Raw genomic sequence first — 17153 nt, forward strand, 5'->3', positions numbered from 1 at the left:
AATATTTTGTTATCCGTGTATGTCTCATTTGTTTGAAGTTTTTTCCGAAGTTTCTGGCTCCCTGGTGGATTTTTATTCGTTTTGAAGAATTTACTGGGAGATATAAGAAAGGCACTTGTGTTTGAGCCGAAATAGAGAGCCTGAAAATAACTGATGCCAATTTGTGAGTCCTTTGTGATGTTTTAAGTCATTTCTTTCTCCGTCCACGTTGTATTTGTAAAATGTGTGACACTGCTGTCCTTCGCTTATTTGTATGCAGTGGCTCCTTTTGAACACTGGCCCTGTGGTAAGGCTGAATGTTAAACGTGAGAAAAGGCCAATGCCTTGCGCTCTTACCTGGCAAATAGTTTTTGTAAATTTAACGAGCCTTAGGGAAATTTGAGGTGCCTCTCGCACGTACCGTAATGTAAATTATGTTATCCAACTGGTTTTAGGTTTTTTTTTATTTAACGTACAGAAACCGAGTCGAATCTTTATAGTAATAAAACTTTGTACAGTCGAGAAAATTAGATATTTTGAACTTAGTCTCTTTTCGTGGGATGAACTAATTGGATGGCAATTCATGTGTAATATCTCTGCCTAATTGGCGAAGCAATTAGTTATCTTGTCGTACATTTCTGGAGAACATTATAATTACTCTGCATGTGTTTTGTTGTGAACATCATATCATAGTTGTTTTATAAAGTATAAGTAATTTATTCTTGTTTTACAAGAGTAAGCTGAATTCTTGAAGGAGAGAAATGCTTTCGCTGTTTCAAAGGGTAGGAAGAAAGGCAAATATAATAATCTTTGGATGTAATGACCGGTTGATCAGAAAAAGCATTACCATTATAGCGGAGAGAGAGAGAGAGAGAGAGAGAGAGAGAGAGAGAGAGAGAGATGACAGAGAGTAAAGAAAGAATGAAAGACAAGAGAGAGCTGGAGGTAAAAAAAAAAAACAAAGAGAGAGAAGAAGAGAGAGAGAGAAAGCATCGTTTCAAGAGGATTGAGTATTGGTAAGATGACAGCACAATATTTTGGACTGATTGCATATTAGGCCTCGTGTAAGTACTGTGCAAGTAAGCTGATGTGAAAGCTTCAAAGGCAAAGTTATTTTTGTCTTTATTTTAAAAAGGTCATTATTTTAAAAATATTGGTGTTCGGCTAAAACCTGAGTTAATATCTCGTTAGATTAAATGCTATTCAAAAAAAAAAAAAAAACATGATACGTTGCTAGGAAAAGAATAAGAAGTCAGGTTATCGTTTCAACTATCATGTTTTCAGCCAGAGATTTATTTGATTCTACGTGAAGGGAAGTTTTGATTTTAGTCTGAATTATTGTAAGCTGTTTGCCGTTAAAACTGGCAGGGCCACTGAGGCCGAGACGTGAGTGTAGCTTGCTTCAGAGGAATACAGAGAATAGAAAGAGTGGTGGGAAGTGTAAGTCCTGTAGCACGCTTGAGTTTCGAATCTTTTCAGAATGATAGATATAGCATATTAAATTGCCTTTACCAATTAAAAAGCTTTAAAACTGGGAAAGGAAAGAGGAACTGTAGATATTTTCCTACCTTACGTATGCATTTCAAAACGGGTCATTTGTAATTATTTTCGGATGGCATAATATCACATAATACCAAAGAAACCATAAAAAACGAAGGATGTATGTAATACCTGGTTTAAGTTTATGGTAAATTAATTGCTCTGAATCTCGTAAGAGGTGTAGGGCTGAACCTGCTGAAGTTTATCTAATGCTTCTGCTAGCGTTTTGATTTTTTTGTCTGAGGTTGTCAGTGATTCACATTTCCTTGATAGATTAGCCTCTGGAATTTGAAGTTTATTTAGCTCTCCTTGGAAATCCAGTGAACTAGAAGAAAAAAGTTGATTCCATTAAAGCAAAGGAAATAGATATTAACACGTCACTTTATTCAGTTTTTTTGTGGTGAAAAACATGTGTTATTGTGAGGTCCCAATCTGTCGCCGGAAGCCTTAGGACATCCTCTCTTCAAAACCAAGTACTCTAAGAAACACAGATCCAGCGCTCCTGATTCAAGCGATCCTTTACGCATTTTTCAGAAGCTGCTTTGTCATTGTTAGAACTGTAATTACTAACATGTCAGGCACTGCAAGCTTTCCAACCATTTGTATTTGAAATCTCTTCCTAATTTGTATATAGAATTGTTAACCATTCTTCAGGCGTGAGAAAACACATCTGACTGTATATAGATATCCCTCTGTTTTTCCAAAATGTCAAATGCTACTTTTACACTAGCAAGAGTTCTTCACCAGTCAGAGATTTTGTGTCAATAAATCAGAATACACCTTGACCCTACCCCTTACTCGCTGCCTCATTTTACTGGTGACCTTGAAGATGACTGACGTCACCAACACCACCTGGTTCTTCAGGACAGAGACCATCTTCAGGTCTAATATCTCTTCATCCTGCAATTCCGACACTGTCCTCGAGTTCCTGCCAGACAATTTCTTTGAGCACATTACAGAATGACATGCCGACCAACAGACCACCGTCACCTGTGAAGCACCAAAGGAACAGTTAATGTCGTACTTCAGCATGCTGTCTGCCCTCAGAGCTAGGAAATTCCTAGACGACGTTGGGGCAGTAGTAGGAGACCAGCGACCATCGCATGTCTACAAGCAACTGAGTCTGCTAATTGTGATCCCCACCATAGACGGCCACCCAGAAACTGCTTTGGACCTTGTGAGAGAGGTTCTATTCACAAAATTACCCTGCCAAACAGTCATGGCCATCCCAATGCACCAACCATGGACCTTGCCGATTTCCTGAAGACAGTTGACACTGTCCACCACCTGGCCCACAAGACAGCGGAGCCTGCACAACCACCCGTAGCAGCAACAGACAGACACAGAGAGGGACAGCGATCCAGAGGACCCCACCATCCTCATACACCGCTACTGGAGCTCCAAGTGGAAAAACAAACCCAAGTACAAGCCCAAAACAGAAGAATTTCCCAAGGGCATTTGTTTCTACAACTGGAGATTCGGGAGTGAAGCCCGAAAATGTGAAAATGATTGCCGCATGTCAAAAAACATGCAAAGGGGTCGCAGGAGCGACCCAACAAAATAAACACCAGCAGTGGGCAGAGTGGTTGCCTCTTAAGAGAAACCTCGCCTGCTTTCCGCTGTCTTTCTTCGAGGTGCACGCAAAAAGACTAAATGTGTTTTTTCATTGTAGACGAAAGATCAAATACGGAGTTCCTGGTCGATACCAGTGCATGGAAATCGTTCGTGCTAGCCAGCCCACACAAAAGCCCTAATTCAACCCCCAGCACTCTACAGGTGTCCACTGCCAGTGGAGCCCTGCTGAAAATATACAGGAAACGGACCATGAATTTGTCATTCAGCAGGAAGCAGTACAAATAGATGTTCATCATGGCAGACATAACAGTCACACTTTTAGGAGCAGACTTATTAAAAGCCCATGACATGCTGGTGGATGTAGTGAAACAGCAGCTGATCACACAATCCTGCCCCGTAACCCCACTCATTCCAACTCCAGCACCAGAGATAAATCATCTCCTACAGGAGTTCCTGGAGGTATTTAAGGATGACCGCAGCATGACCTAACCAAACCCGCAAAGCACCACGCCCAGCACCACATAGTCACCGAAGGTTCCCCAGTGCATGCCCATTTCAGGTGTTTGGCCCCAGAAAAACTCACCCATGCCAAACAAGTTTTCCGGGACATGGAAAAAGCAGGAATATGCCAAAAAGCCCCAGTCCCTGGGCATCTTCCCTACACATGGTACCAAAACTTTATGGCACATGGCCACCCTGTGGCAACTACCAGGGACTCAACATCAAGACAGTACGTGACAGGCACCCACTTCTGAACATCGCCAACATAACCAGCCAGATGGAGGACACCAAAATATTTACGAAGATCAACCTGTTGAAGGGATACTTCCAAATCCCGGTCGCAAAGGGGGACATAGACAAAACAGCCATTATCGCCCCCTTCAACACTTACACCTTCAACTACAGCTGCTTCCAACATCTGACGGACAAAATCATGGGCAACCTACCCCTCTGTGTCATCTACATCGATGACATACTGTTATTCAGCCCTAACATCAAACAACACATGAGAGATGTCAGGCGGGTCCTGCAAATACTGAAAGAAAATGGAATTATAGTCCAAAAAGACAAATGCGAATGGACAAAGTGAGTAGCAGATTTCCTGGGCCACCAAATACGCCTTGAAGGTGCCAAGCCCCTCCCGACAAAGGTCCAAGCAGTCACCGACTTCCTAAAGCCATCAACAATCAAAGCAGTCCAAAAATTCACAAGAATGATTAATTATTACCACCGTTTCATACCCAACCTTGCTGAAATAATGGCTCCAATATATGATTGCTTAAAAGGAAAACCTAAAAAATTATGTTGGTAGGAGAAACAAGATAAAGCCTTCATGCTAGCCAAAAATGTAATCACCTTGCTACCACACTTAATCTTTCCTTTACCCCATAGGTCCTTCACCCTAACGACGAACGCGAGTAGCACAGTGATGGGCGTGGCATTTGAACAAGACACAGATGATGGTCATTGCCCGTTGGCATTCTTCAGCAAGAATGGTATTGCCAGTAGAACAAAAGCACTCCATGTTTGAGTGAGAGTTACTGGCAGTCCACAGAGCCATCCGCCACTTCTGACACATGCTAGAAGGATGACAATTTGTGGTGCAGACAGACCACCAGCAGTTGGTACACACCTTCACCAAAAGTGGAGACGGGTGGTCAGAAAGACAGCAGCATCACCTATCATTGATAGCAGAACACTCCTGCACCATCAGATATCATATCCCGAAATAGCATCAGCTCAGAAGTATGACATGGACCTACAGTAGCCAAATGACCTATCCATCAATGATAGAGAGATGACCATTGCCTACAAGATGAGCACTGGACACCCTCACCCATACCTGCTGTTAGGGTTGAGAAAGAAAGTCTTCAACCTTGTCCACAACCTGTCCCACCCATCGGGCATATCCATCACCTGAACCTTGTCAGAGCAGTACATCTGATGGGGAATGAAGGCAGACATCAAAAAGTGGGCGAGAGAATGCCTCCCATGCCAAACATCAAAAATAACAAGGCACACAGAAATGGGGATAGGAGAGTTCCAAACAACACGGCTATGATTGGCCCACATCCACATCAACGTTGTGGGACCCCTGCCCCCTTCCAAGGGGTACAGGTTTCTCTTCATGATCATCAACAGAAATGCCAGATGGCCAGAAGCAATATCAGTTAGACAGCAGAGAGAAGATAGTTGTGTGAAAGCACTAATAGGCTAGGTCAGCAGGCATGGAGTACCACAATGCATAACAAGCAAGAGGAGCCAACTTCACCTCCACCTTATGGAGCGCCCTTGCTGCCAGTCTCAGGACAAAACTCATTCACACAACAGCATACGACCCAGAAGCAAACGACATGGTGAGCGTCTGCACTGCTCCTTCAAATCAGCACTCACTGCCAGATGTCAAGGTGGGAGTTGGAGAAAGGAATTACCGTGGGTCTTGCTGGGACTAAGAACAGCCCTGCATGCAGCATTTAACGGATTGCAGGCAGAAGCACACTATAGGCAAGCATTGGCAATTCCGGCAGATGTTTTTCAAAACCTGACAGAACCCATGACTCTTCTAGACATCTGTAGAGCATTGGAAAATATCATGCCAACAAAAACAACATGCAGCATAGCAAGAAAAGAATACATCCCTGAAGACCTTAAAAGAGCAAAGTATGCATTCATAAGAATAGACACAAACAAGCCCCCCCTCTCTCCAGCCTACCAGGACCACACCGCATACTGCAACGGAGAGAGAAAGCACATCAGTTGGCCTCCACCGACAGATTAAAACCAGCGTACATCCCAGACTGCAACCCACTCCCCTAGGCTTATTTTCAGTGGGCGGAGTACTGTGAGGTCCCGATCTGTCGCTGCAACCCTCAAGGCATCCTCCTTCAAGACAGAAATCTATGTGACACACCGAGTACTCTCAAGAAACACAGATCCAGTGCTCCTGATTCAAGCGATCTTTTATGCAATTTTCAGAAGCTACTTTAAGTCATTATTAGAACTGTAATTACTAATGTATGACAGGCACTGCTAGCTTTCCACCATATGTATTTGAAATCTCTTCTTAATTTATATATAGAATTGTTAACCATTCTTCAGGTGTGAGAAAACCCATCTGACACTGTATATAGATATCCCTCTGTTTTTCCCAAATATCAAATGCTACTTTTACGCTAGCAAGAGTTCTTGACTCTGCCTCTTACTCGCCGCCTCGTTATACTATCATGCATATTATCTTCCCAAGCATTGGAATTATAAGAATATTAAAGAATATCATTCTTATATATATATATATATATATATATATATATATATATATATATATATATATATATATATATATGTGTGTGTATATATACTCATACATATGGGTATACACATATATATATATATATATATATATATATATATATATATATATATATATATATATATATATATATATCTATATATATATACACATATATATATACACTCTGTTGACTTGTTGTTATGTTACTTGGATGTAATATGTCCCAGCAGTGATTAATACATGTCAGCACCAAGATGCTAACTCAGAATCGAGAAGACACCGTATGGAGCGGCATTCTTTCTATATATAATTATAAAGAAAACAACTATCGAAAACTTAATAGAGCAGAGACCGTGTATATTCAGTAGATATTGGGAGCCGTCACTTCGGCAACATGACACCGCTCTCCCGTTGAGAATAAATGATACAGTCTAAAAAAGCAAAAATCTTTCCTAATATTTTTCAGTGCACATTAGCCTAATCCCCTTGCTGGTGGACGGATAATACGACCAAGCAAAAATATTAAATGTCAGATCAAAATAGGTTGCCTTAATCTTCAGATTAAAAAAACTCTTACTAAAAGACTATTGTCTCTTTATTTCGGTCATGCTTTTATGTAGAAGAATGTTTGTAAGTGTGTACGTCTCGACATTTAATATTTACCGTTAAGTTATCGTTTTAAATGAACTAGCTGATATGAGTAATTTCTTATCTGTAATATCCAACATTCATTTCTTCTCTCTCTCTCTCTCTCTCTCTCTCTCTCTCTCACTATTTGTTTATATACATATATATATACACATATACACACACACACACATATATATATATATATATATACATATATATATATATATATATGTTTATATGCAATATATATAAGATATGTATATATATATATATATATACATTATGTATATATATTAGATAGATATGTATATATATATTATATATATATATATATATATATATATGTATAATGTATACATGTATATATATAGATATATATATATATATATATATATATATATATATATATATATTATATATATATATATATATATATGTATATATATATATATATATATATATATATATATATATATATATATATATATATATATATATATATATATATATATATATATATATATATTATATATATATATATGCCCTAAGGTGGAGTACCACTAGTGGAAGATTGTAGACCCCATCACAAGGTCCACAATCAAAGCAGATTAAGACTTCCTCCCACTACATTTCTGTGGGATACTAGCAATTGAAAATAATTGCATTTTCGCTCTTTTGTGTGGTTTGAATGTTTGTTAATGGCAGGTGGTATGGCTGTTCCAGACCATACCTTGTATTTTTACAGCTAGAAGTAGAAAAAATTGAATACCAATTCTTGGATTTTTTCTGTGTATAATTTTGGTGGAGAAGAGAAAAAGGCTCTGCAGGTATGGGGATGACAAAGAACTACCGTGACTTGGGTAGCTGAACCATTTAGAGCAGGGAGGATGCTACAGCTCATACTGTCAAGAAAATTTTGGGGTGAGGTGAAAGTGTAACAGTTAGTTAAATGAAGCTTAGGAATAAGTTTTGAAGCTTAGGAATAAGTTTTGAAAGTGTTTATTTGTCCAGAAATGGAAGAGAATGATAGTTAAAGTTTTTACTTTTGTAAGTCCAAACATTTGCATGCTTGTGTTTCAAGCATATGAAAGGATGATTGTGCTAGGTGATATGAATGCAGAACAGGTGAATATTTAGTTTGTGGAGCAGATGTGAATTGTTGGGAAAGGTAGTTGACTTTAGGAAATCATAACTTCCAAAGGAGAATATTTATTTATATATACAGTATATTTGGGAAAGAGCAAATGCTGAGGATAAACTTTTGATAGATGCATAATAGGACAGGAGAAATGGAGGCACAAGTTGATGAATATGATGGTGAGAAGAGAAATGGCTAGACATATCTGATCATTATTTGGTTGAAGCAAATTTTTTACCAAATATAATTTGAAGTTTGAAAAGAAGGGATTAAAATGTCAAAGTTGATGGAAAATAGTTGGTTTTCATAAATGGAAGTGAGGATATCATAAAAAAAATGGACTGGAATTAAAGGTACATAAGTTGAAAAAGTTTGCGAGGAGTTTGCAAAACACAAGACTGGGGTCATAGAGTCAGCAGGTTTAGGAGGGTAAGAAGTAAATATTGAGGGAAAGGGTGGTGAATAAATTAACCTAGGACTGAAGATAGGCACAGCTGATCAATGCAAGTGGAGCAGGGTAGTGTTAGGCTGAGAATTCTTGTTTAAGTGGCTGTTAACAAGTCTAATGCTGCATTATGGCGGTGAACGTGTGACTGAGTTGCTAACCAGGGTGTGTAAAGTATTTCTAAGTAGGGGAAAGGTTCCAAAGGAATGGGTAAGAGAAATAGTTGTAAATTAATATGGTATCGAGGGAAATTTAATGCAGGAGTGTATAAGAACTACTGGTAGGAGTGATAGGGTAAGAAAAGTGTTGGGTTAGACAAGGAAGCAGATATCTTTTATTTATGAAATGATTGAGTACAAAGTATAACTTTTAAGGAAAGAAAGCTGTATGTGACATACATGGTCCTAGAAAAAGTTTATGATTGGGTTTTTAGACATGTAATGTGGATGGTGCGGAGAATGTATGCTGTAAAAGAGATTTTCTTGAACAGTAATGAAAATGTTTCGTAATGGAGGGGAAGCTTCTGGTAGATTATGTATAGAAGAACGCAAATTGTTTTATCTAGGTTATTTAAATATCTTCATTGATGGAGCACTATGAGTCAGTGCTGACTTGAGATAATGAAGAAAAGTTACAGACACAGGTGGAAGAGTTTTAAAGTGTTTGCAAAAGGGAAAAGATAAGAGGAAATGCGAACTACAGTAAGGTTATGATGATAAATGGAAACACGGAAAATGTAGGAAGAAGTGTCAACATGAATGATAGAGAAATGAAAACTGTTGGTTTCTATAGATAGTGTCAAATGCGTATAATGATTAATGATAGGATGAGAAAACAGTTAAATTACAGAACAGGCAAAGCCAAAAAGGTACAGGATACGTGCAAAATATTTCAAATAAACTTGGAGTGTGTATAAATCTAAACTGGAATATAGGAATGAATTTTTTAACCATCTGTCCTTGGTGGAAGTGAAGTGTTAGATGATGGAGTTAAATGAAAAAAAACAGGTTGAAGCTGCTGAGACTTATGGTATATGTGTGTGGTATGTGTGACGCAAGAGAAGTTGAAAGAGTGAGAAATGAGATGTGTAGAAGTGGTAAAATGGTTAATGAAGTTGAAAGGAGGGATCAGAGTGTTTTGAGAGGGTTGGTTGCATGGAAGGAATACAGGGGAATAGGTTGGTGGATAAAATGTAATTCCAAAGTGCTAAGAACAAGGCGTTGAAGACGTATGAAGTGCCGGTGATATGGGGGAAGAAAGGGCCTTGAAATTACGGAACTGCGAGATTACATGCTCGACAAAGGTAAATGGGACAGTGTGTGTAGAAAGGTTTGACGCAGTGCTGATAAGACTTTTGTTTGTAGATTAATGAGGGGGTAATGAGGAAGTTTTCTGCACATTGAGTTCATTCTCGATTAAGCAGTTACAGTATGCCTATGGCAGAGATCCTCTTTGGTTGTTTCATTGTTGTCTTCACTATTTAAGGATACACTTGAAGTTGAAATAGTATGTATAATGAGTTGATGTGTGATATCTTCAGCCTTTTACAAGTTTGCGTCTGGACCAAAGGAATACAAATTAATGTGTTGTCCAGTTTCGGTAATGCTTTCCTTTCAACGTGCTTTTTGTTTGTCTTCATACACTCATTTCCATCCTTTGTTCGTTTCATAAACTGATTCCATTTTGAATCTTCCTTTCTCGATTCACAGAGAGAGCGAGAGAGAGAGAGAGAGAGAGAGAGAGAGAGAGAGAGAGAGAGAGAGAGAGAGTCCGTTTTCAATGGATTCTCTGCAGGTTGGATGCTTTATCTGAATTATGCCTTATTCTCATTTCATATTAGCATTCCAGCTGATTTCTACTTTCCTGCTCTCTCTCTCCTCTGTCTCTCCACATTTTTCATTTTTCTGCAGAACGTTGCCACTATACATAGAATGACGTCGTCAGTGTATATATATTATATATATATATATATATATATATATATATATATATATATATATATATATATATATATATATACATACATACATATAATATGTACTATATATATATATATATATATATATATATATATATATATATATATATATATATATGTATATATATATATATATATATATATATATATATATATATATATATATATATATATATATAGTGGCCATGTTCTACAGAAAAATGAAAAATGTGAGAGACAGAGGAGAGAGGGAGAGAGCAGGAAAATAGAAATCAGCTAGAATGTTTATATGAAAAGAGCATAAGGCATAAATCAGATAAAGCATCCGACCTGCAGAGCATCCATTAAAAACTGACTCTCTCTCTCTCTCTCTCTCTCTCTCTCTCTCTCTCTCTCTCTCTCTCTTGATGAATCAAGAAAGGAAGATTCAAAATGGAATTAGTTTGTGAAACGAACAAAGGATGGAAATGAATGCATGAAGACCAACAAAAAGCACATTGAAAGGAAAGCATTACTGAAATTTGACATCACACACACACACACACACACACACACACACACACACACACACACACACACACACACACACACACATATATATATATATATATATATATATATATATATATGTGTGTGTGTGTGTATTTATATACATATATATAGTAAGGTCAGTCATTTATCTGACTTTCTCTGGTGTTAGACAACTAAACTACCCAGTCAATGCTTCCTTAGGAAGTGGCATTGACTTAGGAAACAAATGCACCATATCCCAAGGAAGAGGCGTATCTGGCAGAAGGTTGTTAATCCCTGAGGGGAGGAAATGCACCGTGAAAGGTAGCTGGGCCTGTCTCTAGAGACCAATGGCAATCACAAATGTTAAGTTGGCTCCCTTGATGTGGGGTGCCAACATGTTGGTAGTAAGCTGTGTGAAACGTTTACCCAAGGAATGGCCATTTATTTGGGGTGCAGTTATATTATACCCCAAGTCAGAGAGATATAAGAGTGGGGCTAGTGAAATCTGTAAACCTAGTGGTGGAGAAAGCCATTTGGAAATAATAGCGTTCTGACTTTCCTGTCTGTATGAAGGTCACCAAATGATTTTGGGGTAAGAAGACTTAGCCCACATCTTGTATTTATCTGCAAATACCAAGAGAGTTATAGGATGATGCATCTTGGGGTTTTGCGTATGCATGGGAGTGCAGTTGAGAAATATATGGTAGCTGATTTCTTGAAAGAGAAGTAGCTGGATGTTGTGGCCAGGAATGAGACAAAGATGAAAGGACAATTTGTCCAGATATGGGAAGGACAAAAGATGATTGTCTTCCGAATAACTGAAAAATGTAGCTATGAGAGGTGTAGCACCTGTGGTGTCAAGGAAGCTCTTAGGATACGTAAAAGAGTACAGATGTGATAGTTTGAGAATTGTATGGCTTCGATTAAGTGTGTTGGGAGTGAAATCTGCAAAAGTGAGAGTGGATGGGCGAGTATTGAAAAAGAATGAGTGAAAGAGAATTTGGGAGGGTTTGAGTTCTTGCCTTGTTGGGGTTTTGAGAGCATAAAAGTGTGGATGTGCTAGATGACAAATGCAAGGTGTGTGATAAAGAGTTCCTTAATTAATTGGAAAGAGTCTTCTGGAGTAATGTTTGGAAAGGTGCTTGATGATTGTGTATACAAGTACCCTTTTGTAAGAAAATGGTGGGGAAAAGAGTTTTTATAAAATGAAAATGATTTCAAAGTTGAAATATGTGTGGTTCGATACTTAATAAACCAGGAAATATGTGTGGTTGGATACTGACTAAGAATGTAAGACAGATGACAGAACTGACAGAGGAAGAAGTTTTGGTTTAAACAATGGAAATATGGGTGTAGTGGTGAAAAGAACGGTGATTGGCAAGATATCACATTGTTTGCTTGAGGCAAAAGTTAAGAAAGAGAGAAAATCGAATGGAAAAGGAAGGTAGGAAAATATAGCTGTAAAAGTATTTAAGACAAGTTGGGTATGATTAGGAGGGAGAGTAAATTTGGAACAGGTGGATGAAAAATGAGCTAGGCTTAAGGAAATCGAAAATAGAGGAGCTTATAAAGTTTGTGCATGAAATTACAGGATGGGAGTCAAAGGGAAATGTTTGTGCATTTGGGAAATACATAGGAGGGTGAGGGGATGAGAGGTTTAGTGAAGAAGAAAGGGATATTTTAGTTGCAACTGCAAGACAGAAGGGAGGAACGTGTGCACACATCTTGAAGGATGGGTTAAGTGGTTGAAGAAGATAAAAGAGGAAAAGAAGGTAAGAGAAGGTGAGCAAGAACTTTTGGGAGAATAGGTTGTTCTTATGTGGAAGTAAATGGAAAGTGGAATGTTACTGAGCGAAAGATTCTCAAAATAAGGAGTCTAGGTCTGGGTTAATGAATAAGTTAGAGAATGCTTGTAAAAGTTGGGTTTGAAGATGCAAGGAGTGCAAGTAGCTGAAAAATGGAAAGATGCTTGGAATTGATGGGATTGCAAGTGAGGTGTGTAGTTGCTGAACAAATGTGGTTGGTGCCTGACCAAAGTGTATAAAGCATATCTGGATGAGAAAAAGGATCTAAAAGGTGATGGAGGAGACTATAAAAATGATATGAGCGTAACTTTATAAAACAGGGGAGATGTGTGGTAGGATGCTAACTGGGAATATAAGACAGATGATAGATCTTGTAGAGGAAGGACAGCGGGTTTAAACAGTGAGAGTATAGATTGGTTAGAAAGGCAATGTAGAGGATGTTGAGGATGTATGATATAGAATTACGGAGAGAAGCATACAGTTATTTATGATAGAAACAAAACATATATTACAGCTTTTGGTTTGGTTTTAAAGAGCTGCTGAAACAAAGGTGTGCCATCGTGGCTGTTTAGTATTCTTATGGATGGAGTGATGTGAGGAGTCGGTCAGCAAAAGGCCAGTAGATGTAGTGTGGAATGGCTTAGAGTACAGATGATATATTACTAATTGAAGATAGCGTAGATACGCTACAGAGATTAGTGAATGAGATGGAAAGTTTTGCCAAAGGGGAATAATTGTGAGCAAGAGCAATGTTATGAGGGTAAATGGGCATCATGGACACGGAGTAGTGAATATTAGTATGGATGATGAGAATCTAAAAGCAGTACATTCTTTTAAGTGTTTTTAAGTAAATATTTCAAATGATGGTATGCTGAGAAAAAAGTTAAATCACAATCTAGGTGAAGCATGAGAGGTTACAGGATGCGTGTAAAATATTAGCTGGAGCCTCAGAATGTCTAAGAGGCGTAGGTGTGTGAAGTGGCCTGTGTTTTGGGTGCTTTCTTCACAATGGAAACTGCATTTGTGTTAACAATAAGAAATAAAGGGTAAAGATATGTAAGCTTTTGGTGTGGATTGTCGACGTAATATATGTGGAGTCGAAAGTACGAGTATTAGGATATACATGTAACGAAGTAGTGCTAAAATGTGGTTAGCATTGCCTAAAAGATGGATCAGTATGTTTTCAAGTGGTTTGGTCTCGTCATGAGAATACAGGAAGATAGGATGATGGAAAGGGTGCATGATTTAAAAATTTGGAAGGGAGGAGGAGAGGGGGACTGAGAAAAGGAACTTGATGTACGCGAAGCAAGAGACTGTGTGCAGTGTAAATGTGAGGGGAGCACTTCCTGTAATGGGGCATGGGTAGTTTGTCGCGCTGCTGATAAGCTGTGTGTGTATCTAAAGTACTCATAATGTTTTGTAATGCTATTCTCATGTTATTATTATTATTATTATTATTATTATTATTATTATTATTATTATTATTATTATTATTATTATTCAGAAGATGAACCATATTCATATGGAACAAGCCCACAGGGGCATTGACTTTAAATTCAAGCTTCCAAAGAATATGGTGCTCATTAGGAAGTAAGAGAAGTTAAAGGGAAATACAGAAAGAAGAGATCTCACTTGTGAAAAAGAAAATAATAAATTAATAAGTTAATAAATAGATAAAAATGTATTAGAATGCAAGGAAAATAGCATTGGGGTAGTAAAGTTCCAATTGCACGACATCTTCAGGGAGACTGTTCCACAGTCCAACGGTGACCTCTGAAAAAGTAAAAGGAATAAAGGACCACTGAGCTGATTAAAAGGGCTGGCCTGAAGGATTAGACTTATTTTACGTGGCTAAGTTGGACAGCAACGGGCACATTTACTGCATTATAGCGAGAAATGGTATCACCAGAAATGCTAACTCTTTCATCGAAATCTGAAGTTACCAACTCGGCCAACAGACCTCTGAAAAGGAGGGGATCGAATCTGGTTGGGATCAATTATGAATGTGAAAGATTTGTATTAAGATACAACTCATGAAAAAGTGACAAGCAAGAGACCATCCGTCGACGGTCCAAGCCATAACTACTGACATTAAGGAGCAGAAGCCTACCACCACGAACCACTCTATCTAAAAGAGATAAATCTTTGGCAGAAGCAGACATCCACACCAGAGAACATTATTCTAGTAAAGGAAAGACAAATGACCTAAAACAGGTTGCATTGATTTTATCACTGTTATAAATATATAAGGTCCTACGAACACTACCTAAATTTCGTGCGGCATTTGCTGAAACTTTCATTAGATGTTTCTCAAAAGTAAGATGTGAGTCAAAATTTAAACCTAAAATAACTAAAACTTCAGACTCATCCAGCAAAGTCCCTTCCTCCTGAAGGGGAGGATGGGGTGAAAAATCTGTACGAGATCTGCTAAGCAATAGTTTTTTTGTTTTACTGGAGTTCAGACCCATACCCTACCGACTACACCATCCACTGATCCGGCCCATGTCCTGATTGAGGTTGAGGGCAGCGTCATTTCTCATAAGTGAAGACTTTACTACACCCACAAGTGTTGCATCATCAGCATACTGAACAACCTTGTTTTCCAGGCCATCAACCATATTGCATGTATACAACAAAAATAATAGTGGACCAAGAACACTACCCTGTGGAACTCCTGACACAATAGGTCTTGGTTCACTATAGATCTCATCAGCAGCAACTCGCTGCTACCTGCCTGTAAGGAAATCTTGAAGTAATCTTAAAACTTATCCACCCACTCCAAGATTCTGAAGTTTATAGATAAGTGCCTTATGATTTACTAAATCGAAAGCAGCATTAAAATCTATTTGAATTACTGTGCACTTAAAGCCCTTTATCAAGGTTCTCTGAGAGCATCGCCGGTACCTAACTGCTTTCAATATACATATTGACTGTCAGCTAAGAATTCTTTAGATTCCACATACTTATATAGTTGCTTAAAAAAAGTTTTTCGGCAACTTGGGAAAGCACAGAAATTGGCCTGTAGTTACTGCAGTCTGCAGATATGCCACTCTTTGGAACAGGCCCTGTATTATTAAGCTTGTGCTCATCCGCAAAGATACTACGTCGACATAAAAATATAGCACATAAAATAGCACAAAGTTTCACCCTTCAGAGGTGTCCCCGTTTTTTCGACCTTCTGTGTGGCTTATGCAAAATTTTTTTCTGACCCTTGCTATTTTTTCCGGAGCTGCGAAGATTAGAAATATTTGGTATCTCTATATCGCAAGTCTGCAGTCACCTGTTCGTACTGTAACATCCAATAAAAGGACTATTTATGGATTAGGTAGTAAAGACAGTAGTAATATCTTAAGGCCGTCTAAGCTAATGCACTAAACAAATGAAAAGCTGTCAGCAAATTAGTAAAAGCCTTTCCAGGTCACAACCAAGAGTCATAAACAGTTATTTCAAATACTGTGAGCTTTTTTTCTTTTCATAATTATGAAAAATTCATAATTTATTGAACACACAGGACTCCTTGTCAGAAGGGTATCCCTTGAGATGAAAGGGTACATAGTTATCCTCGGTGCAACCGTCACTGATTGTGTTATTGGGTTGCAATCAATTGCAACTGTGTTATTGCAGTTCCTTCCGTCGAAGAATAGTGTTGATTGGGGTTTCAGCACTTATAGTCTAAAAGGCATGGAACTTTTATTTATGTGTCCATTTGAAAGTGGGTTAAAATAGCATGTTGAATTTATATATATTAATATATATATATATATATATATATATATATATATATATATATATATATATATATATATATATATATATATATATATATATATATATATATATATATATAAAGAACCTAGAAGTCGCTTTTTTTACCAGATAAAATGTAATTGTATAAACACAGTTTATACAATTTTAACTTGTTGATTTCTTCACATTTTGGATATGCTTGTCACTACAAAGCTTCTTGATCTTCATGAAGAGCCAGGTGAAGAAATTCTGACGTCAGAAGCCGGAAGCTTCTCATCCTATCGTGTTACAGTAAGATTTAACTACGGTACATAGGAATCTGTGGATGTTAGTATGACGTATAATTAGATCCAATACAAAATGTGCATTCTCTGTAAATAGAATTCGTTAGTGAAATGTATGACTCATCATTTAACTGAATAGATACTGAATAAGTCTGTGCTAAATTTTGTACTCTCTCTCTCTCTCTCTTCTTTATCTATTTTTATATTTTTATATTTTTCTCCTTTTCCCTTCCATATATATGTTACCCC

General features: G+C 37.8%; 1 protein-coding gene across 1 annotated transcript in view; it reads left to right on the top strand.

Annotated features, from left to right (window-relative positions):
* Positions 1 to 5334: 5334 nt before the first annotated feature.
* Positions 5335 to 17153, top strand: part of LOC136837582 (BAI1-associated protein 3-like) — a 571736-nt gene continuing 559917 nt past the window's right edge. The window contains exon 1 of the mRNA XM_067102461.1: positions 5335 to 5450. Within this exon, the coding sequence (XP_066958562.1) occupies positions 5335 to 5450 (116 nt within the window). The remainder of the gene's footprint in view (positions 5451 to 17153) is intronic.

This window comes from Macrobrachium rosenbergii, chromosome 4 (assembly GCF_040412425.1).
Source record: "Macrobrachium rosenbergii isolate ZJJX-2024 chromosome 4, ASM4041242v1, whole genome shotgun sequence".
Taxonomy (NCBI): domain Eukaryota; kingdom Metazoa; phylum Arthropoda; class Malacostraca; order Decapoda; family Palaemonidae; genus Macrobrachium; species Macrobrachium rosenbergii.